This window comes from Biomphalaria glabrata, chromosome 2, assembly GCF_947242115.1.
Source record: "Biomphalaria glabrata chromosome 2, xgBioGlab47.1, whole genome shotgun sequence".
Classification (NCBI taxonomy): Eukaryota; Metazoa; Mollusca; class Gastropoda; family Planorbidae; genus Biomphalaria; species Biomphalaria glabrata.
The window spans coordinates 47,040,140-47,065,390 of record NC_074712.1 but is presented as its reverse complement, the minus strand read 5'-3'; the positions used below and the strand labels follow the sequence as shown (position 1 = coordinate 47,065,390).

The 25,251-nt window shown below is 35.6% G+C and overlaps 1 protein-coding gene across 4 annotated transcripts in view; it reads right to left on the bottom strand.

Moving 5' to 3' along the window:
• LOC129924631 (uncharacterized) overlaps positions 1-25,251 on the bottom strand; it is a 104,488-nt gene that overhangs the window by 23,015 nt on the left and 56,222 nt on the right. For 2 of the 4 annotated variants that reach the window (XM_056020919.1, XM_056020916.1), the window contains exon 2: positions 5,996-6,281. In XM_056020919.1, coding sequence (XP_055876894.1) covers positions 5,996-6,059 — 64 coding nt within the window. In that variant the 5' untranslated portion in view covers positions 6,060-6,281. Of the gene's footprint in view, positions 1-5,995; positions 6,282-15,532; positions 15,593-25,251 lie in introns of all 4 variants that reach the window. The other 2 variants (XM_056020918.1, XM_056020917.1) reach the window with 2 other exon arrangements.

The window sequence follows — 25,251 nt, the reverse complement described above, 5'->3', positions numbered from 1 at the left end:
TTGCCATTAATGAAACGGTCCCTTGAGGAACGGCGCATGGATTATCGACAGGGACTTGGAAGATCTCTTTCAACTCCGCACCGTGCAATGGGAAAGCTCTCACATTCCCTTGGACACTCCCACAGGAGTTTTGTTTTGCTATTTATTTAGCTTAATCACTTCCTCAAGTAATCGTTTCCACCCGAGTGCCACGTTGAGGCAGAATAGCGTACCCGGGTGCAACACTACCTGCAACATCTGTAGAAACTCCTGGTAATTCCAAGTACAAATGAAGTTCCATTTAATTTTTAAAAAAATCTAAATCCATTCTTCAAGTCTGTCCCTGTATAACCAAAACGTCTGTCAGCTTCACTAGCACAACACAGTTATTCCATTTCATGGCCATAATGGTAGCACCATTGTAAGGCTAAATACTCATTTTTTTTTACCATTCCTGTTATCAGCTTGCGAATTCTTCATGGGTTAAAAAAAAACTTAGGTGGACACACATCTCAAAAACGGCTCTAACGTTTTCCAAGAATTTTTACAGTTTATGCATATCTTTGAGGCAATTGCGGGCCCTATGCAAAACGGAATGCGCGGGGCCCAGTCTGGGTATGTCAAAATTAAGATTTTGTATTAGAAAACACATTCGTCTCTTCAATAGTTTTTTTATAAATGAAAGCTGACAATGCCTTTTTTTAAACGCGATTTTGTCTATTTTTCAGGAGGCCCTGGAAACCCTGTTATTATATATAAGTTATAATATTAGCGAATTCAGCTTGAAGCACAAGAAGGCAACATCAGAGAGATGTATGGCGGAATCAAAAAGGCTCTCAGACCCATTCAAAAAGAAGTCAGCATGTCTCAAATCAATCACATGGAAACCATCAGACAAAAGCAAAGAAATGCAGAGATGGGTCAAACACTACTCCAAACTCTATGCGACTTAAAGCTCAGTCTCTGCCTGAACCATTGACGCTATAAATGAACTACCCACAATGACTGAGTTAGATGAAGTGCCCATCTTAATAAATCTAAAAAAAGGCCATGGACTAGACTTTTGGCATAGCACCTTGTTGCGATGGCATCACACCAGATCTTCTAAAACAATACAAAAGTACATTAAGCCAACCTCTACATGAACTGCTCAGCAAATGTTGGCAAGGTGGTGTTGTGCCACAGGACCTGCAGGATGCGAAGATCGTCACGATTTATAAGAACAAACATGACAGAAGCGACCGCAACAATTTCAGGGGATTTCCCTACCTAAGTATAGTAGGCAAAATTTTTGCATCCCACTGAGGTGGATTCGGTCAACCCAGAATCCCAATGTGGCTTTCCCTCAGGGAGCTCTTGAAAATCACATGACAAGAAAGAGTGTGTAACATTGAAATACTAGCTCGAACTGGAGTTCCCAGCATCTTTACAATCCTCAGATAACACTTGGCCTGGTCATGTCCACCAAATGGATAGGATAGAAACTATATTGATGTTTAGGATTGTTACTTTATTGCAAGCGATGATTATCATATTCTAGAGATAAAATAACTCCACTGGAAAGAAGATTTTGTTGAACTCTAACTAAAGAATGCGAATTAGTTGGCTCCCTTTTATTATACTTTGTATATCACTGTTAATCTCTATGTTATATTCCTTATTAAATGTTGAACTCTCCTTGTTTCTTAGTCCTCTGTACTCCTCACTTTGTCGGCTAGTTTGAGACTGTATTTTATTGGACAGAGCTGTTTTATACATGACAGGTTATGGATGTCTGTTTAATAATTCGGGTGTCCACAATTTAATTGTCTTCTAAATTATTAGAGTGTATTCAATCTTATGGAAGTGTTTTGAATTATTATTCTGACTGTGATGTCTGATGTAATGATATCTGTCTGACTGGGATGTCTGGTGTAATGACATCCGTCTGACTGGGATGTCTGATGTAATTGTTTTGTCTGACTGGGATGTCTGTCATCTATTTGGTCAGTTAGGTCAGTCTACAATATCAGCCTTCTGCCTCTTGTGTCCGTTTGACCTAGCTGTTTAAAAAAACAATATCCGTTAAATTACCCAGCATGTAGATTGAGGTATGTGATATATAATGATGGTATTGTGTATATCTATGTGGAGTATCAACTTTCTGACAAAACCTCTCTTACCGACGTGTTTTCGTTGTCTATAAAACTCTATGCAAAAAGATTTCAGAACTGCATCACTGGCCTAAGGACATGTGAGTTTATTGTGCCTAATGGTCCTGTTAAAAGCTTTTGCGCAGCAAGCATCCAGTATTAATGCATTCAGTATTAATGCATCCAGTATTAATGCATCCCGTATTAATGCATCCAGTATTAATGCATCCAGTGTTAATGCATCCAGTATTAATGCATCCCGTATTAATGCATCCCGTATTAATGCATCCAGTGTTAATGCATCCAGTATTAATGCATCCCGTATTAATGCATCCAGTGTTAATGCATCCAGTATTAATGCATCCAGTATTAATGCATCCAGTATTAATGCATCCCGTATTAATGCATCCAGTGTTAATGCATCCAGTATTAATGCATCCCGTATTAATGCATCCAGTGTTAATGCATCCAGTATTAATGTATCCAGTATTCATGCATCCAGTATTCAAGCATCCAGTGTGTTGGATAGGGAAATCTATTAGAGAACGTCATGTGATTGGCTGTCATTGCCAGAGTGTTGGCCTATGTCCAGTCCTATCCTAGTTCAAGGGCCCGTCCCCAACGTTTAAAGGCCAGTGTTGTTTTTTCTTGGGTCATTGAATCGTTTGTGTCGCAGTAAAAAAACAAAACAACAAAGCCTCCCGAGAGTTAATTCAGAGGTGTCTCGTCACGTGACCAGACCACATATTACTGTCAGTATAAACACATCAACCAGCTCAATCATGACCGCACAAAGTTACGTAAGAACTGGATATGGATGGATAGGGAACAGAGGCTTTGGTGTGTGTGTGTACATTGTATGTGTGTGAGATAGAAGGAGAAAGAAGTAAATGAGAGAGATTTAGAGAGAGAGAGAGAGGGGAAGGGGTAGAAATGGATACACGTGAAATGTAAGACTAAAGAAACATTGAGTGAGGCAGAAAGACATATAGAAAGAGGAGGAGAGAGGTTTGGAATGACAGAAACAAAAGAACATGAAGAGTCGAAAAAGAAAGAAAGACAAAAGAAATATGTGTGTGTGACAGAAAAGAGAGAAAGAATGAGAGAGAGAGAGAGAGAGTGACATGTATATCAAGTTGAATAAATGGTTTAGAAAGACTATATAATGAAAGGCTGCTAAATGAGACATAGTCTACTTGGTAAGAAGACCTTCCTAATTATATCAGATCTACACAGAACTGTAGGGTCAACATGGGCTTCTGCCTATTTTGTGTGAATGGGCATGCAAGAAAACTTAGGATATAAAAGTGTACGAATACTGGGTTAGGAATATTTAGTTGACTTTGGCAAGGTGCCCCCACCACCCCACCCACACCTCTCCTATTTCGCTCTTATATATTTGTATGGAGCTGTCACGTGTGCTACCCGTCAACGTTGCCAGAGATGTGTAAACAGGAAGCTGTTACTTTCAGTTTCTACACAGAAGAGTCAAAAAAAGGAAAAGTTAGAGAACATTCGATTTCAGAGTTCGGGAACCTATAAATAGAGGAGATAGCCTTATAGCGGGGTTCCTATTGTTCATAAGTTTCAAACTTTATCGAAGTCCACTTTTAAAAATCCATAACTCAATTCAAATTATAAAGTGTATTATTGAATGATTGTGTGATATAAGAGATATAACCAAAATTAAATGTTAACCGATACATTGTCTATTTACTAGTAGAGTCTCTTCAAAGAGTGACACTCCTCTTACATAATTAGAAATAGAAAAGCAAGGGAGATAAATAGAAGAGTCACTCTTGTCATTTTCCGAACACAACGATTCGGGAGGCAATAGCATTAGAATAGATTTAGAGGACGAAATTGTTAAAAATAAAAGCATCATCTCAGAAACAGCCGTCGCAGTGACACTATATTAAAGTGGGATAGAAGGAGTTAAAATGTCTGGATGTTGGGAGCTTGCACGTGGTCGACTCTCACACTCAATGTCATTGGACAGACAGAAGACATGTGACAGGAAATGAACTCTATATTGATTTATAACCGTGTATGTGGTTAATTCATGAGTCTTAACTGTGACGGTTCAACGGTTTTATTATAGTCTAAGCTCGTTTGTTCGCCCATGGTCTAGCCCCCCACCCCCTCTCCCCCTCTCTCTATTTTCTTTTACCGCTCCCTCTTTCTTACTCTCTTCTATCTTTCTTTTTCTCTCTCAATATCACGTGATCAGCTGTGTTAGGCGTGATCCAGCATGTACCAGGCCGTATGGAACACTTATGATTTAGACTTTTTAATAGCGGCCGCCGAAAGGGGAAAAGACACTATTAGTTTTGTGTGGCATGTCCGTCTGTCAGTCCGTCCCGTTTAGATCTCGTAAACTAGAAAAGACAGTGAAAATCCGACATCATAATATTTTAGTCCTTACAAAGTTCTGATACAACGGCTACTTTTTTCTTTTCTGAAAGCGAAAAATCTAATTTTTTAAATCAATTATGCAAGCAGTTTTTTTTTTCATAAAAATACACCACTTTTACAACTATTCACTATTAGTATTAACAAACAGGGAGGTTCTTTGGTAAGGAAAAGAAATATCTACCGAATTTTTAACACATTTACGCAAATGGTTTTAGATTATTTGTCATAAATTATATATTTTTTCTATTTGTATTTGTTAAGTTAAGTAAGTTCTGTCATACTAACTATACATTTACACACAAAAAAATGTTTACCTTTTTTTTTAAAGAGAAAATATCATTTTAGTAAGCATAAAAACTGGACATAATTTAAAACAACAATTAATAAATAGTTTTTCATATTATCGCGTGAACTGTAGATTCACATAAGAAAGTAATTTTTTAATTTTTTTTTTACGGAAATGTTTTTTTTTTTTTTTTTTGAGAATTGGAATAAGAGATTGACCCTTTACAAAACAATTACATTAATTATATATTAATTATACATCAGTTAGGCCAGGTTCACATCTAACTTCCGATTTTAAGTATGTGTTTCCACACAAACTGTTTTTGTAACCTTGTAGTCAATACAGTGTTGGCTTTCTTCAACTTGTACCTGTACATGTGTTGAGTTGTCTCCTTTTCAAACTTAGAACTTAGGACCAGGAACAAAACTAGTTCTTCCACATCTTACTTTTTGTAAAAATGAATGTTTTTTTTCTTTGCTATTTTATCCACACAACATCCAGGTGGGGAGAAATCCATTACCAGGGCCGGATTTAAATAACAGGCAGGATTTTTGTGAAGTTCCCTAGACTTTTCCAAAACCTTCAATAATAATAATGAAATTTTTTTTTAGATGTAAGAAGGTTTCTACATAATAATAGGCCCATATGGTTTTCCATGTTTAATATATATATATTAGTCCAAGAAAATAATTTTGTTGGGCTTACGCACATCCTTAAATTCGGAGCAGCATTTATATATTATGAATACACTACAAGCGGACATTTCTTAACCTCGACAGTTTTGCCAACAGTAAAATTGTAAGCAGTGTCGGTAAAAATGCGAAAAAAATATTTTAAAAAAATACACTGCAAACGTAGCTGACCCATCTCTGTTGTGGGAGCCCCTCTCTTGAAGATCCCCGGGGCAGTAGTCCCGCTTACACTACGACTGGCGCAATGCATAATGAGATCTTTTGAAGAAAATATGCTATCACATATTTTCATCAGATTAGGTTTCTCTTGTATAAATATATTCGATTTAAAACATACAAGAATAAACAAGTGCGTTGAATTGCATAAAACCAACGAAGATTTATATTATATTATATTATATTATATTATCACTTTAAAATACATATGCCACTCACTTTTTCTACAAATAAATTGAAAACAAAAATAAGCAAAAACAAGGGAGACTACTCACCCATTTCGAAAGTGCTAAGGAGTCCCCCGACAAAGAAAGCAACAAGATAACTGACGATGTCCATAGCGGGTAGACAATCTCATGTCAGAGATGACCAGTCGAGACGTGAATGGCAAACAATGGACGGTCAATGCAATTTCGGGACAAGTCCTGTCATCAGTAGAGATTGACCGACCTCCCCGGATTGCAGTGCCTGGGGGCCAACCGCTTCAGTAGAGAATATGCCAGGTATTCTTCAACGTCATGAGGATTTCAGAGCAGCTTATGATGGCGTACATTTAGTCTGCTGTAGAAAAACATTCAATAATTTAAGATAAACAAAAAAAAAAAGAAATACTTGATCATTATATTTGGATTCAAAGCCTACGTATTATAACAATGACCGAAAAAAACTGTAGCAGGGGAGGCAAATAACACAGGTCACTATCAATTGCCCTCGATCGGGCGTGAGTAGCCACACTTGCTTGATATTTGAACTGTTCTGGCAGGAGGCCTAATGCTGATGTAAGCTAAGCCTCATACATTATTGACCTCGTTTAGCGGAATTGAACTGTTATTGTTTAGCCCAAGTGCATGTACGTGTGACATGAATATGTGTTTGAGAATGTGTGTGTGTATGTGTTTACTAACGTGAGTAAGTGCGAATGTCCACTGAATGTGCGTGTGTGTGTGTGCATAAACCTGAAAGAGTGTGGATGTCATGTCGCTTGATTGACGTTACGTGTTGAAAATGTTTCCTAAGTAATCAATCCACTTTAAAGTCTTCCGTGTGAAGTCAAGTTGTGATATTTTAACTAAACACCATTAACTCTAGTCAAATGCTATATCAAAATTATAATGAACTAGAAGAAATACACGCGGTGGCGGGTAGGTAGTAAACTATACGGCTTCCACAGTGGTCATACATTCTTGCAGTTTCACTCAAGACTGGGTCAACCAGTGTGGATTTCTATGAGGAACATACATACACAAGAGATTCGGCTTTAATTTTTAGATTCGAACGAAAATTGTGTGTACGCAAAACATGTTACTATACCAAACAGGCAAAAGCTAACACTAAGATACATGCACACAAGACAATGTAACAAATGATATCGATTATGGCTTCTCCAACACCACTGGTGTGAAGAAAAACATTGATACCTGTAGGCCTACCTATGAAATTCTAAACTTCACAAACATACAATTTTAGTCTTATCTTATCTTATATATTACAGACGTTACTTCAAACTAGAAGATATTTACGTCCTACGCATTTCATGTGTCAATCTAGTCAAGCATGTTAATCAATGAGTTAAACTCTGTTAAGTCTTTGTTTTTTCCTGGCTGATTCAGGCAACCCATTCCTTTCTCTAATGGCACTAGGGAAGAAGGACTATAAAATGAGTTAGGTGATTAGCGACGCACTATAGTTGACGGACTTTGAACGCGACATTTGGAGACATCATGGATAACAGGTTTTAATTTTTTTATATGTTAATTTATTCAGTCGGTCTCGGAGGAAATCCTTATTTTTTTAAGATTTCAAGGTGCATCGATTATTGAAAGAGCCACGACTGAGGACCATTTTGTATTAAACGTTGATTTACATTGTTGACCAGTCTGGACGTGGTTCTTCGTCTGCTAATGTGATGGTAGTCTTTGCTAAGAACTTACATTAGTTAAAATACGCCTGTACAAGACACTCCAGCACCTCCTGAGTAATCGTGGAAGTCAGACACACATTTACATCAGCAAGGAACCATTACAAATAGCGGCTAAATTTGTTTATGATTTTGTCAACTATAAGGACTATGGGTGTTAAACAAAATAACAATATAGCCATATATCAGAGTTGGTGACTAAAGATCCCAAGACTTCTTCAGGATTCCTGTAAATACTTACACTTTTAGTTACAAGTCAGCTGAGACAGCTGCAGACCTGCCATGGCTTGAGGAAATGCCTCAGATGAACTGATCAATGGAGTCTAGTCAGCCTACTATGTTATTGGTTTCTTTTGAACCAATACCTATCTGGTGCCAGAGAATGTCTATCAGCTTATGTTTCTATGATAATTAGCTTTATCAATGGGAGAAAATTCGATAAAAAAACGTATGAATGGACAGCGGCTTCTTGAAAACAAATCCAGACCAAGTTTAATACCTTGTTAGTTCTATAAAAAATAAAATCAGTCAACTTGGTTCTCGGCCAGGTTGACATCCTATTATATCCCACGTCTCACAGGAAAGTATGGACAGCTCTTTATTGGACAGGCTCTCGCCTTACTTTTTTGTCTGTCTGTCTGCTCTAAATGCATTTCGTTTGTGTCTAGTTCGATGATTCTAAATTCAGTGGTCATCACCCCCAATATATTTAGAAGCATTTCATAATGTATTAGATTTGATACAATAGGATCGTAAGATTAGAAAAGGGAACCATTGGTCTAGGGACTTAAATTAAAGAGAAGAACTGTGCTAAGGGAGATGTCACTAGTCATCTTCGAAGTTTCTCCCCTCGCTGGGTCAAAGTGGCTAGAGGTAAAGGAGTTAATTTGGCTTCATCGAAGTTTCAACCAAAAAAAATATTAAAATATATATACACATGCATATGGTACATTATACATATTTCCTGTACAAAAAAGTCTTACAAATATATGTCCGATTTTTTTCACAATTAGATTGACACAGGTTTAAAATAGTATATATCTATTTCATATTTAAAAGCTGACGGTATTTCTTTAGCATGAGAGGCACTGGTCTTCGTATTACATAACTTTTTTAAAAATTTCATAACTGATCTGAAAATGTAATAAAAAAGCATAACAACTCATCCACACTAACATTTTGTTGTAACAGAATAAACGTTTTGCAGGTAGACAGGTCACTAATCCAAAGTCGATGCAAGCAGTGCTTCGTTATTGCATCAAAGCGTAAGTCCAATTCGAACATTCTGATGAGTAGGTTGAACATGTCTAAACCAAATTCCTAGTCATCAATTTTCATGTCCTTCTATCGAGGACAGATGTGAGATTCTATTGTCAAACGTAACGTTTGGGATTGTTGCTTCCGTCAAATTGTAAACAAATCCGAAAGACTACATTCGACTTAACCCAGCTTTGTCTTCCATTCAAAGAAATGTCCGACTTGTATTAATAGTCTGGCATCTACAACAAAATATCAAGAAATTAATTTGGTTAAACATTGTCATTACCACGACGAGTACATAGACTTGTTATTATCCACCTTGTGCTTGTAACTCTTATTTTCATTTACTGATAGACTTGTATGTATGTCTCTTGTCTTGTCCAGCGTTTTAAAACTATTTATATATTCCTCTGCCCGCCCTAACTTGTCTTACTCTGTTGTTTGTATATCATTTGGGATAGTGCAGTTTTATGGTTGTTGAGATTTGAATATTGCCTGTATTATTGTAGTTACGATTTTCATGTTGCCTGTATTATTGTAGTTAATATTTTCATATTGCCTGTATTATTGTAGTTAAGATTTTCAAATTGTCTGTATTATTGCATTTTAGATTTGAATATTGTCTGTATTATTGTATTTTAGACTTGAATATTGTCTGTATTATTGTATTTTAGATTTGAATATTGCCTGTATTATTGCAGTTTAGATTTGAATATTGTCTGTATTATTGTAGTTAAGATTTTCATATTGTCTGTATTATTGCATTTTAGATTTGAATATTGTCTGTATTATTGTATTTTAGACTTGAATATTGTCTGTATTATTGTATTTTAGACTTGAATATTGTCTATATTATTGTTGTCTGTTTTAATGTCTGTGTAGATTTAAAAAAGAAAACGACACAAATTAGATAGTGGCAGAACTAATCAAATCGTCTATTGCAATGTGATGGATTCCTTGTCGTGTCGTTTGCGCTTCAGACACTTGTTACAATGGTTCCGTGTTCAGACCCTTCCCCTGACGTCCGACAGGAGGCTAGAATGTCAGAGACATCCCCTGACGTCCAACAGGAGGCTAGAATGTCAGAGAGATTCCCTGACGTCCAACAGGAGGCTAGAATGTCAGAGACATTCCCTGACGTCCAACAGGAGGCTAGAATGTAAGAATGTCCTGAGAGACATCTGAATGTTTGAAACTAATAAAACAAACAAAATGTCTGCTGTAACAAAATCACGACTTTGGTCACAGGAGAGTTCCCACTCTTTTTTAGGGTAAGAGATTCCATGATTTTTTAAAACTCTATATGTAAAGAAAATTCTTTTGAATCTCAGCTCCTATTTTTGTTTTAAACGTCCCTATTGTATTATATATAACAATGTTGCCAAAGCGTGTGTACCCACGACAACGTTATCTTCAAGAAAGTTCTATCAATCAGTCACGAATAATTTTGTAAAAAGTGAATGTATTAAACTCTGCACATCAAGTCATTAGACTACCCGTGCCGGGGCGGTAGTGGACAATAAAATCAGATCTTCCGTTCCGCGCCTATGCATGTGAAAATGAATATATATTTCTGAACAATGTCTCAATAATCTTGAGCGTGTGAAACAGTCTGGACATTTGGCGTGAGCCATGGACGTTATTGTCTTGTGTATTCTTGTCATCGGATATAGATAAGGAATTAAAAAAGTATAATGAAATTTGATCTTTAAATAAAAAAAAAAATCAGTATACTAACAGAGATATAATTAAAGGGAGTTAATCATGTTTCATTTCATTCAAAGTGGAACCCGTCCTAAGAGTGACCGAAAGCTTGCTTTTTTAAACAAGGCAATCCAGCTGAAAAACATATCGGGTCCAAGGAATGTATCCACAATCTGTTTCCAGATCTCCAGTGGCCAGGATGAATGACCTTTAATGATGGGGCGACAGACACAAAGATGTACATGACACGCCAGTTTATCGATTACAGTTTACTTTTATTTTGGCATTAATTCGCCTAGCTCTCTGCTGCAGAAGTTTGGTTTGCGATCTACATGGAATTCGAGTCAGTTTAATTAATTCAAAGATTGATTACATCGAATCCGAAATACAATCATGTCAAACCCTTGAGTGTGTGTGTAGCATTAACAATGTAGGGCTACATTCAATCTAGTTCCATTAGCATTTCATATTGTGTACAGTGTGTAGAATCTCATTCAGCATCGTTACATTCAATATAAAACATTCAGTAGAAATTTCCTATTACTTTACTTTGCTATTTCTTTACTTTCCTATTACTTTACTTTCCAATTACTTTAATTTGATGTCAGCTAAGATTGAGTTCTACTTCTACTTATCAGTGATTGATCTGTTCACACATTTGTATCAATCATCAACGTGCATTGATTATTTTTTACTTTCGAATCTACAGCAAACGTTGATCTTTCTATTCTACTGTCAGACCTTTTCATGTGTTCACTGAATTATTTGGATTGCTGTGTCGCATGGCTTTCGATTTGGACCTACACTAGTGGCTGCCGTCGTGGGGTATGCGCTCTGGAATGTTGTCTCGGTGGTCGGAGCCCTCCCTTCCAGGTTTGGTCTAAAATGTAACGATATTTACTTTAGAAGGAACATCTGAAAACATTTCCAAGGAACATACATTTTGAAGGAACACATGAAAACAATTTGAAGGAATATCTGAAAACATTTTGAAGGAACATCTGAAAACATTTTGAAGGAACATCTTAAACATAAATAAAACAAACACTGTGATCCTATAGAATCCCACTGGGAACTTCCTCGAAAGGATTTTGTTTTCCTGCAAAATGTTTTTGTTTGATATGTTTCCGATGTTCCTTCAAGTTGAAGACAATCAATATTCTAGCCCGAACTTTCAGCAGGAAGACAGCAGGTCGACAGGGGTCGGCAGTGGGCAAGGTATGAACCCAGAGACTTCGAGACACCGAATGAGTCTTTTCTTTTCAGTACAAATTACCCCCCCCCCCCTCGGCCCAGAAAAAATCGCCTGCTAAACACACAAACAAGCTTGTAAAGTAAAACAGACTATTCTATGACAGATCTCAATGTTACATTTTTTTTCCAAGTTGCAGTGTCTAGACCAATGACTTCTACCTAGTGTAAGTAGCTAATGCGCAGAAACTAACATTGATCTGTGTTTAAAATCAAGTGTTTGAACCAGAGGCGTAGTGATTGGGGGGGGGGCAATGGGGGCACGACGCCTCTGGTTTGAACCTGTCCCATCAAAGTTAACATTTAATGGCACCTTTAGCGGTTAACAAATAATTGTCGCTTTTAATACTTAAGTTAGTGTTAGGCTTTACAAGAGTTGTACCATTCAAACATGAGAATTACTTGCACGTGCTAGGTATGTAAACTACAGCGAGGAAAAGAAGATATTTACTTCGTGGAAAGCATCACAAGCACTTCAATCTCATGACATTAAAAATAAAATAGAATGAACAATGTTATGAAGATCAATAGTAAGTGATTGAAAACATTAGTTGTAAATAAAGAACATCAGTGACAGGGAACCTTAGTTGGAAGTGATAGGGAACATTAGTTGGAAGTGATAGGGAACATTAGTTGGACGTGATTGGAAACATTAGATGGAAGTGATAGGGAACATCGGTTGGAAGTGACGGGAACATTTGATAAAAAAAGAGAGATAACTTGAAATGATATTCTAACAATAAGACAAATTAAAACAATTAGAATGAAACGACAAGAAATATTCGTGTGTCATTGGGATTTTAGTGTTTAAACAACGGGAGGGGCTTGGGATAAAATTTGACAGAGAACATCAATTGTAAGTAAGGCAGTTTATCAAGAAGTAAAACTGAAGTACTATATAGACAATAAAATAGAAGGGATTTTTTGAAAGGAGTCAAACGAAACTCATATCAAGTTTCGATCATCAAAACATTTACAGTACGCTCATGGTTTTATATGAGACAGAGTTCAATTTTATGCACAGCTTTGAAAATATGCTTTCTGTGCTCTCTCTTGAAAATAGTCTAGTCTTTGTTCAAGTCTGTGTGTTATAAAAACAGTAGTCTTCACCGCTGTCTCTATAGGACTAAACATCACACAGAGACTATAGCCGCGATGTACGAGAAGAGAGGAAGTGATACAAAACTATTACCGAGTACAATTTCTCCCATTGAATGTCAAATGTCTTGGCGATGACATTTCCACTCAAACCTGAACGCATCAAGACATACGCGCTCACACTGACTCTTAAGATCGAACGTCACGTGAGAACTAATAGCAAAAGATTAAGTCAACTTCCTTCACTACAAAACATGACGTCATGCTTGTTGTCAACCTCTCCCTCTCTATAAAAACACACACACACACACACACAAACTTATCCCGCCCTACTGTATATATTTTCAAATAATTATTTCCATAGACTCTTGTGGATAGATTGATAGTAATAAACTCTTCCTCCGTGGTCGAGGATGAACTCAATCTCACTTTCCATAAACTCGGGAAGGCTGTGGAGTCCGATTTTAACTGATTTGAGTTGTTAACTATGTCATTGGCTAACCTTTGACCCCGTAGCTTAACGTCTTTGACGGCTCAGCGATATGGGATAGTTTTTCAAAGTAGATGATATCGAGATAGATAGTTAGATAGATAGATAGATAGATAGATAGATAGATAGACTGACTGACTGACTGACATATAGATAGATAGATAGATAGATAGATAGATAGATAGATAGATAGATAGATAGACTGACTGACTGTCATATAGATAGATAGATAGATAGATAGATAGATAGATAGATAGATAGATAGATAGATAGATAGACTGACTGACATATAGATAGATAGATAGATAGATAGATAGATAGATAGATAGATAGATAGATAGATAGATAGATAGATAGATAGATAGATAGACTGACTGACTGACTGACATATAGATAGATAGATAGATAGATAGACTGACTGACTGTCATATAGATAGATAGATAGATAGATAGACTGACTGACATATAGATAGATAGATAGATAGATAGATAGATAGATAGATAGATAGATAGATAGATAGATAGATAGACAGACTGACTGACTGACATATAGATAGATAGATAGATAGATAGACTGACTGACTGACATATAGATAGATAGATAGATAGATAGATAGATAGATAGATAGATAGATAGACTGACTGACTGGCATATAGATAGATAGATAGATAGATAGATAGATAGATAGATAGACAGACTGACTGACATATAGATAGATAGATAGATAGATAGATAGATAGATAGATAGATAGATAGATAGATAGACAGACTGACTGACATATAGATAAATAGATAGATAGATAGATAGATAGATAGATAGATAGATAGACTGACTGACTGACATATAGATAGATAGATAGATAGATAGATAGATAGATAGATAGATAGATAGATAGATAGATAGACAGATAGACAGACAGATAGATAGATAGATAGTTAGATAGACTGACTGACATATAGATAGATAGACAGACTGACTGACTGACTGACATATAGATAGATAGATAGATAGATAGATAGATAGATAGATAGATAGATAGATAGATAGACAGATAGATAGATAGATAGATAGATAGATAGATAGATAGATAGATAGATAGACAGACTGACTGACTGACATATAGATAGATAGATAGATAGATAGATAGATAGATAGATAGATAGATAGATAGATAGACTGACTAACTGACATATAGACATATAGATAGATAGATAGATAGATAGATAGATAGATAGATAGATAGATAGATAGATAGATAGAAATGTGTATAATAAATTATTTCAGTACTGAACAGATTCACTTGAATGAAATAAAAGTTAATCGTTCCACTTAAATGTATTTGTTTTTTCAACACTAAGTCTCTCTAGAACTAAGTGATTAATGTGAAGAGAGAACTAAGTGACTAGGTGAAGAGAGAACTAAGTGACTAGGTGAAGAGAGAACTAAGTGACTAGGTGAAGAGAGAACTAAGTGACTAGGTGAAGAGAGAACTAAGTGACTAGGTGACCACTGAAAAACACACATTCCAAATCAAATGTTTTAAAAAAGCAAATTGGTAGTTAAAAAAAATATATTTTAAACCCGTTTCCTTTCTCCCTAGCTTACCCAGCCCCAATACACAATCGTAACTGGTCGTGTCTATGATGGTACTGAGTTCATTTGAAGTTCATCTGAGAGTAGATCTTGTCGGGGAGAATGTCAGCTTCCCTGCTTAGATAGTTATCAGCTCATTCCAGATGACATTTAAGAATTATCAATCTGAGTGTGTTGGGAGGTTGGGGAAAGTTCGCAAGGTTTGGCTTTTGATGCTTTCTTTAGGCATTCTCTTCTTATCTGTATGCATTGAGTCAATCAGGTTGTTTGTTTCATATCTAGGTCAGTGCTGTACACATTGTCTTGTGATGACAGATTTGAATCTTACTACATGTAGAGAAGCGATTGATTTAATTCTTACACACACACACGCATCCAAACACAAAGACAAACTTGTACTTATAGACCAACAGACAAGAAGACACAAGCAATTAGACAAACATGTAATAGACCAACAGACAATAAGACACAGACAGATAGACAAATATGTACTTACAGACCAGGCATGATAGACAAAACGGCCCCCGACCACTTTGCATGCGGCCCGCTTGGCCACCTAAAAAATTATCAAAATAATGTTAAACGATTGCGCTGGAAAATAAGAGATGACAAGCTACTTGAATTGATAAATAGTATTGTACGTATAGACCAACAGACAAAAAGACACAAACACTTAGACAAACTGTCCCACGAACACCCATACAAAGGCAATGGTGCTCAGACAACAAATCTGCTTCAAATGGGGTCATTGCAATTGCGTGGTCACGTGAGACAGTGTTTTCAGCTTTAATCTTCGGAATCGATGATATTGCCTTGTTTCTGGAATAACATTAAAGTGTCAGTTTTTAAGTCTTGCTTCTTCAATATAATGCTAGAGGCCAGTACTGTATTCATGACAATAACTCCGGCAAAATGTGATTTGGAATATTTTGTGTAATATGTAAGTCTAAATGAATCTTCTGAGCAGCCAGTTTATGGTAGCCTATCCTATTCCTATTCCTATTCACAATTTGAAACTTTATCCAGTGGTTTCGTGGTTTACCTGGTCTACAGTAGATGAACGAACCATCACGTGACCATCATATAAACTACACGGTGTGAGTCTTAATTTAGATGAGTCAAATGATTAGTCAAAACGATTGTGTTATAATAAGTATTTGTAAGACTTTCTGACCAATCAAATTCATTAACAATTTCATAGGAAGGGGAAGAGGGAGGGGGAAACACTTTTCAGTTCAAAACTCTAAGGAGGTATGAAATGTCATGGCACATATTTCCAAACAGTATAACATCTAGAATATTATTCTAAAAGAGGTCATAACAGGTCAAGTTCACGGCCTATTCTTCACTAAATTCATACACAGTAAAAAAAAATAAATTTGTCTAGTGTGTGTGTGTTTTGGTAAAGGCTGCTTTTTTATTGGCTCATTCGAAATGCTTTGTTATAATTCCGTTTCCCCACAAAGTTTATCTATTGATTTTATATATCACAATGTTTATCTATTGATTTTATATATCACAATGTTTATCTATTGATTTTATATATCACAATGTTTATCTATTGATTTTATATATCACAATGTTTATCTATTGATTTTATATATCACAATGTTTATCTATTGATTTTATATATCACAATGTTTATCTATTGATTTCATATATCACAATGTTTATCTATTGATTTTATATATCACAATGTTATCTATTGATTTTATATGTTACAATGTTTATCTATTGATTTCATATATCACAATGTTTATCTATTGATTTTATATATCACAATGTTATCTATTGATTTTATATGTTACAATGTTTATCTATTGATTTTTTATATCACAATGTTTATCTATTGATTTTATATGTTACAATGTTTATCCATTGATTTTATATATCACGAAGTTTATCTATTGATTTTATATATCACAATGTTTATCTATTGATTTTATATATCACAAAGTTTATCTATTGATTTTATATATCACAATGTTTATCTATTGATTTTATATATCACAATGTTTATCTATTGATTTCATATATCACAATGTTTATCTATTGATTTTATATATCACAATGTTTTTCTATTGATTTTATATATCACAATATTTATCTATTGATTTTATATATCACAATGTTTATCTATTGATTTTATATATCACAATGTTTATCTATTGATTTTATATATCACAATGTTTATCTATTGATTTTATAAATCACAATGTTTATCTATTGATTTTATATATCACAATGTTTATCTATTGATTTTATATATCACAATATTTATCTATTGATTTTATATATCGCAATGTTTATCTATTGATTTTATATATCACAATGTTTATCTATTGATTTTATATATCACAATGTTTATCTATTGATTTCATATATCACAATGTTTATCTATTGATTTTATATATCACAATGTTTATCTATTGATTTTATATATCACAATGTTTATCTATTGATTTCATATATCACAATGTTTATCTATTGATTTTATATATCACAATGTTATCTATTGATTTTATATGTTACAATGTTTATCTATTGATTTCATATATCACAATGTTTATCTATTGATTTTATATATCACAATGTTTATCTATTGATTTTATATATCACAATGCTTATCTATTGATTTTTTATATCACAATGTTTATCTATTGATTTTATATGTTGCAATGTTTATCTATTGATTTTATATATCACAAAGTTTATCTATTGATTTTATATATCACAATGTTTATCTATTGATTTTATATCTCACAATGTTTATCTATTGATTTTATATATCAAAATGTTTATCTATTGATTTTATATATCACAATGTTTATCTATTGATTTTATATATCACAATGTTTATCTATTGATTTTATATATCACAATGTTTATCTATTGATTTTATATATCACAATGTTTATCTATTGATTTTATATATCAAAATGTTTATCTATTGATTTTATATATCAAAATGTTTATCTATTGATTTTATATATCACAATGTTTATCTATGGTTTATAAGTAGCCGATTTAGATTTCATCATAAGAGTTAGAGAAGCTTTCTCGGTTTTAGTTAAAGAAAACATATAATGACATGGAGAGGCTTTCTTAGTTTTAAAGGAAACATTTCATGAAACATAAAAGTTGTCCTAGGAAACATTTCATGACAGAGGAACCATAACAGTATCAAATAAGAAAAAAACACATTTCACGCAAGTCCTTCTCACAGCACCGCATTCCCAATTTAAATTCATCATTGAAGAAACAAGACTCATCTATAATTCTGTCGCCCAGATCCAATTCCATAAACAAACCTGTTGTTAGAAATAGCACAGCTAGGAGACGACTGCTCATTAAAGATCTCGGTTGGTATTTTCCAGTGATCGGTTATTCACGGACCTTCCACTGGTCGTTATTGCTATACAGTCTTAGTGATAGGAATACATAATTACTATTGATAATTTTCTATTTTCAAAGTAAACAAAGACTTGGGAGCCGAGCGCTCGATTGAATTTCAATGGCGTTTGAGATGTCAGCGAGATATTGATTTAAGTGTTAATGTATTTATGACCAGGGGTGCCACCAAATGGATGTGTTTCACTTGGACTACTAAGAATATTTTGTACAAAAAGAGGAGTGGGTATCAAAATAATAGGCTAGTGTTTCATACTATTTAAAATTATTTGCTTAGTAGTTGATATTTGTACAAAGCTTATATCAACTTACTCTGTCTGTCTGGTCAACATTTTGTACACGTTAATTCTCCCACACCCAATCTTGTCATGTCTTCTCACTGGCAGCAGATGGCCTCTACAAGAGACAGTTGAAGAGCTCTCACAAAGGCTGCGGGACAAACATTTGAGACCCAAAGGAAATTCTTTATTGAACACAGGCGCAGAAGACGGACAGAAATCTTAAATGGACCCCGGCGGACAACGGACGAGGGATAAGCATGAAGGATCGGGCCTTTGATCCGTGGTGAGTTTGAAATGCTACCATAATAGAAATAACCACAATAATCTTGATTGATTCAACGATAGCCATTGCTTCTTTCTCTACCGAGTATTGACGTCTCTCGCTAGGAGATAGTGTTCTGGAGAAGAAAGCAACTGGTCTTTTCTTCTGGGATAAGGTAGCGGATATAGCGATATCCAATGCATCTGTTTCAACATCCTAGTTCTTCTTTCAAAGCTTGAAATGTATCTTTGACTCTCTCTTCTAGTGGGAAAGTTCTGTTGTGTACCAAAGGATGCATCTTATCTGAAAAATGCCATATCCAGTTGGCATCGTACGAGAATAGACCTATAGCTCGCCTTTGTGCATTTAAGTTCTCGGGTGGCGGAAGCTGCCGCAAGGGCAATAGTCTGTCGGGGTCTGGTTTCATCTCATACCCTAGTAATCTTATTCTTGAAGAAGCGTATGCACAATTTTCCTCATTAAGAGTTAGTCCATATTTTTTTATAGCCTCAAGAAATTTAAGCGGATTTTTATCATGCTCTTCTCTGTCCTTACCACAAATGGTGATGTTGTTAATGTAAGCATATGCACCCTCCAGTGACTCTTGTTCTATGATCTTGTCGATTGTCCGTTGAAAACAAGCTACCCCGTTAGTTTATCCAAAGGGTATCCTACAGAATAGGTATAACTTTCCTCCGGCTTCAAAGAAGTATAAGGGCGATCAGTCTTCCTTAGAGGATGGTATGCGTTACCAAGATCAAGGGTGCTATATATTTTTTATTTAGCTATTTGAGAGACCATATCATCAATTCGAGGTAAGGGATAAGCATCCCGAAGTGTGAACAGTTTGAACAGTTTGGCTGTAGTCCACTACCATTCTTCGTTTGAGTCGTTCGTTAGTTGTTACTACTACTTGAGCCCGCCATGGAGACGACGAAGGCTCAATGATGCAATCTTTCAAGAGTCTGGCTACCTCTCGTTATGTTTCCTTTGAGTTCCTTATGGAACTTATGGCCTCCGTAAAAACACGCCACTCTCCACGGTCTCTTGCTACTTTTTTTTATGGCTTCCCAGCTCTTTCCGGTCCTCTCGGATTCCTCTAGTATACTGCGTCGCCATGTTCTTTTTGGTCTTCCTCTGCATCTTGTTCCCTGGGGGGGTCCATTCTCTTAAGGCCTGCCTAGCTCTGTTGTTGGTATCTTTTCTCAGGGTGTGACCAATACCCACTTCCTCTCTAAGATCTGCACCTCTATATTTTTCTGCCCACTCATCACCCACAGTTTGGTGTTTTCTCCTTCGTCGTACTAGTGTCTTTTTAGGATATTTCTCAAGCATCTGTTGATAAAGAGAATGTGTGAAGCCACTGCTTCCAGATCTTTTGAGCGTCCGAATTATTCGGATCCACCACCAATCTTTCAGGTTTTAGAAAACGATCCATACTTGAAGCACGATTAATCCACAAGATTCTTGTTCAATAAATTGTAGTAACCTAATAAAATACTACAAGAAGACATGTCTTGATTTCAGGCTTTATTGAACAAGAATGACAAAACAGTTCACAATAACACAGTACAAACACACACAAGCTGACCTGGACACCAAGACATTTTGACACACAAGAACAGACCAGTTCACAACACACAACAAGAAACACAAGTACACATTAGGGTTGCTATCTGGGGTGCTGTTAGCGGTCATCACATAGACTGAATAGACAGTTTGAATAATTGAAAGGAGTTGTCCCAATGTTTACTGCAGCCAGTGGAGAATGAAATCAAGTTGAAGGAAGTTGGAAGTTAAGAAGATTTAAATAATTTGCCAAGAATCTGCTGCATGTGTTCTTAACATGCACAAATACCAAAAACAAACGTTTTTAATGCCATTTCCTATCAACACATCTATCACCAATTTAAAAAAAAACAATAACTTCGCATAAGTTTACCTGAGGCCTCGAAACGGCTTAGACGGTTCCTTTGTTTATTTTAATTAATAAAAAAAAAAGTTGATTGCAAAAGTGTACGTGTTTGTACAACTATGTAAAGGAGTAAACGATCAAAGGCTGGAGTGTACAACTCCTTTGTAGATCAAAGTGGCTATAAGTTCAGTCTATCAACTTCAGTCTGTCAACCCCCAGTCTATCAGTCTTAATCTGGGGCTCCATCAGTGGAATGTCTTTACATCAACAATTACATTTTTGTCTTAACCTTTTTTAAAACACAATGTGCTTTGTACAGAATTCCCCCCCCCCCTAAACCCTCCCTCTTGCTTACTGAAGCAGTATAAACCATCGGGTTATTCGTAAGATTTTTCGCTCTCTTTACCCCTTACTTCCTCTATTTCTCTTTCATTCATTACTCCTCAATCCTTCTTCCCGTTTACAATCTCCGTGGATAATTTCTATCTATAACTTGAACTAGTCGTTGAGTTAGTCCAGTGATGCAGTGGATTTAATCAAAGCTAATAACAACTGACTCTCTGGTCCAAAGTTGAAACACGTTATGTCTCCAGCATCCAAGCACGGATGAAGTTGAAACTTTGCCCACAATTATTCATTGGCATAGTCAGACATGAATCATTTTAAAAAATTAACCATTATGTTAATTTGTTTTTGGTTGATATCGAATAAGGGATATAACTTCGACATTATTGATAGATATAGCTGTAAGTGCGGAATTCTTTTCCTTAGATAAGCTTTTTTTTTTTAATTTGCTTGTTTTTTTGTTTTGTTTTGTTCAAGGAAGGCAATGGGTAGTGCAACGTATCAAAGGAAGTGAACACACAGTTCATGTCGATGGGAGAAATGAGAAAGTGGAAACTGGCGGAAACAATGAACTTTGTTCCAGGGGCTACACACTTTATCTTGTGTTGTTAAAGAAAAGGAATATAAACTTCAATTCAAGCTGTTAAAGGAAGACAATGGAATGTTCAACTTATGTCTTCAAAGGAAAGAAATAGAAATTCAACTTATCTCGAATGTTTTAAGATCTTCAGGGTTTTAGCCATTCACATTTTTGTTGCTATTCCGCAACTGTACATGAGTTTTTCTAGCAGGTTACTTCCCATCTCAGACGACCAACAGAAATTCACAGTAGAAGCAAGACGATATTAAAACAGTTCGAGCTCCTGGAGCAGGTTGTTGTTTTTCTCGTATTGGTAAGTAAGAAGAAGCAATGCTGCCAACTTTAACTTCAAACCATTCAATTAAATTTATTTCAACTTAATGTAATTAAAACATTAAGCGATCAAACTTATGCAATTAATAACTTCAGGAGCCACGAGCCTATCAAATTGGAACAGGTGAACATTATTTTCGCTGTTTTTGCTAGGAAAACAAAACAAAAGTATGGAATAATTTTTTTTTTTATAATAGCATACCTAAGCAGTTTATAACTAGTAGGTATCCTCCTAGAATTCAACAGTTAGAGAGCACGTTTGAGAGAAGGTCTATTGAAGACCCCCGTCCCCCTTTCACTTTTCGACAATAATATATAGGCCCTACCACAATTTGAATAAAACAACTCCCCAGTTATTTCTTTTGTTTTAGCTGGTTAAATATTACAGCCAAATACTAGCAGAGCCACAGCCAAATACTAGCAGAGCCACAGCCAAATACTAGCAGAGTCACAGCCAAATATAAGCAGAGCCACAGCCAAATACTAGCAGAGTCACAGCCAAATATAAGCAGAGCCACAGCCAAATACTAGCAGAGCCACAGCCAAATACTAGCAGAGTCACAGCCAAATATAAGCAGAGCCACAGCCAAATACTAGCAGAGCCACAGCCAAATACTAGCAGAGTCACAGCCAAATATAAGCAGAGCCACAGCCAAATACTAGCAGAGTCACAGCCAAATATAAGCAGAGTCACAGCCAAATACTAGCAGAGCCACAGCCAAATACTAGCAGAGTCACAGCCAAATATAAGCAGAGCCACAGCCAAATACTAGCAGAGCCACAGCCAAATACTAGCAGAGTCACAGCCAAATATAAGCAGAGCCACAGCCAAATACTAGCAGAGTCACAGCCAAATATAAGCAGAGTCACAGCCAAATACTAGTAGAGCCACAGCCAAATACTAGCAGAGCCACAGCCAAATACTAGCAGAGCCACAGCCAAATACTAGCAGAGTCACAGCCAAATATAAGCAGAGCCACAGCCAAATACTAGCAGAGCCACAGCCAAATACTAGCAGAGCCACAGCCAAATACTAGCAGAGCCACAGCCAAATACTAGCAGAGTCACAGCCAAATATAAGCAGAGTCACAGCCAAATATAAGCAGAGCCACAGCCAAATACTAGCAGAGTCACAGCCAAATATAAGCAGAGTCACAGCCAAATACTAGCAGAGTCACAGCCAAATATAAGCAGAGTCACAGCCAAATATAAGCAGAGCCACAGCCAAATACTAGCAGAGTCACAGCCAAATATAAGCAGAGCCACAGCCAAATACTAGCAGAGTCACAGCCAAATATAAGCAGAGCCACAGCCAAATACTAGCAGAGTCACAGCCAAATATAAGCAGAGTCACAGCAAAATATAAGCAGAGCCACAGCCAAATACTAGCAGAGTCACAGCCAAATATAAGCAGAGCCACAGCCAAATACTAGCAGAGTCACAGCCAAATATAAGCAGAGCCACAGCCAAATACTAGCAGAGCCACAGCCAAATACTAGCAGAGCCACAGCCAAATATTAGCAGAGCCACAGCCAAATACTAGCAGAGTCACAGCCAAATACTAGCAGAGCCACAGCCAAATATAAGCAGAGCCACAGCCAAATATAAGCAGAGCCACAGCCAAATATAAGCAGAGCCACAGCCAAATACTAGCAGAGCCACAGCCAAATACTAGCAGAGTCACAGCCAAATACTAGCAGAGTCAACTGTGAGGCTAATTTGGCAGTAGCTTTAATTTTAAAATCAAAATAATTACATTCTTAAATAGTTTATTACAAAATGTCATTATTGTTCTACTCGCGTAATGGCATTGTTTTTATAGTCTAGTCAATTGAGTGACTGATGTAAATGAAGTTACATGGTAGAGAGAATAGGGGAACATGTTTGTGTGCAAAGTTTTGTGCAAAGTTTTGCACCGAAACAAAGGCCACCCTAGCATTGCACTTAGACAAGGTGACCTTAGCATTGCATTTGAGACAAGGTGACCTTAGCATTGCACTTGAGACAAGGTGACCCTAGAGGCACTAGCACTTTCTTATAAAGTCTCACAAGGTCACTGTGTAAAGTTGTCCTTCCATTTATATCTCAGAGCCAGCATATATATATATATATATATATATATATATATATATATATATATATATATATATATATATATATATATATATATATATATATATATATATATATATATATGTCCATACATCTATCCTTCCAATCATATCTATCAATCTATCCATCCATCACCTATCTATCTTATCTATTGTGACGATATATGTTTGAGTGTCAGATGACAAAGATGTCTTGAGATTATGTTGGTCTGTCAATGCGTTTCTGATGTTAGAATTGTGTACAGTTCTCTAAAGTAGACAATTCATGAATTCTCAAATAATGAGATACAACTTGAAAGTATAAACTCAAAAACTAAAATCTTCTCTAAATAAATACAAAGCTTTAAGTCGGGACTTTGTAATCGTACATATAACACACTACATAAATGTAAATGTACAAAATACAATGCAATGTAAATTCTTTTATTCTAGTCACAGCTTTCTCTCAGAAGTGAATATGCAAGTCTTTAAATACTACCTCTAGCTCCCTTTCTAGAAACATATACATAATACTTAAAGCTTTTGGAAAAAACGCCATCGTTTTAAATTAACTTGGAATTATTGTCAACATCATACAATCAAGGGTCATAACATTGCGCTGCAAATATACATCTAAATATAAGCTTAATTCAATCATTCCTCTCCCTCATTCTATCTATCTATCTATCTATCTATCTATCTATCTATCTATCTATCTATCTATCTATCTATCTATCTATCTATCTAACTATCTATCTATCTATCTATTTATCTATTTATCTATCTATCTATCTATCTATCTATCTAACTATCTATCTATCTATTTATCTATTTGTCTATTTATCTATCTATCTATCTATCTATCTATTTATCTATCTATCTATCTACCTATCTATCTATCTATCTATCTATCTATCTGTCTGTCTATCTATCTATCTATCTATCTATCTATCTATCTATCTATCTATCTATCTATCTATCTATTTATCTATCTATCT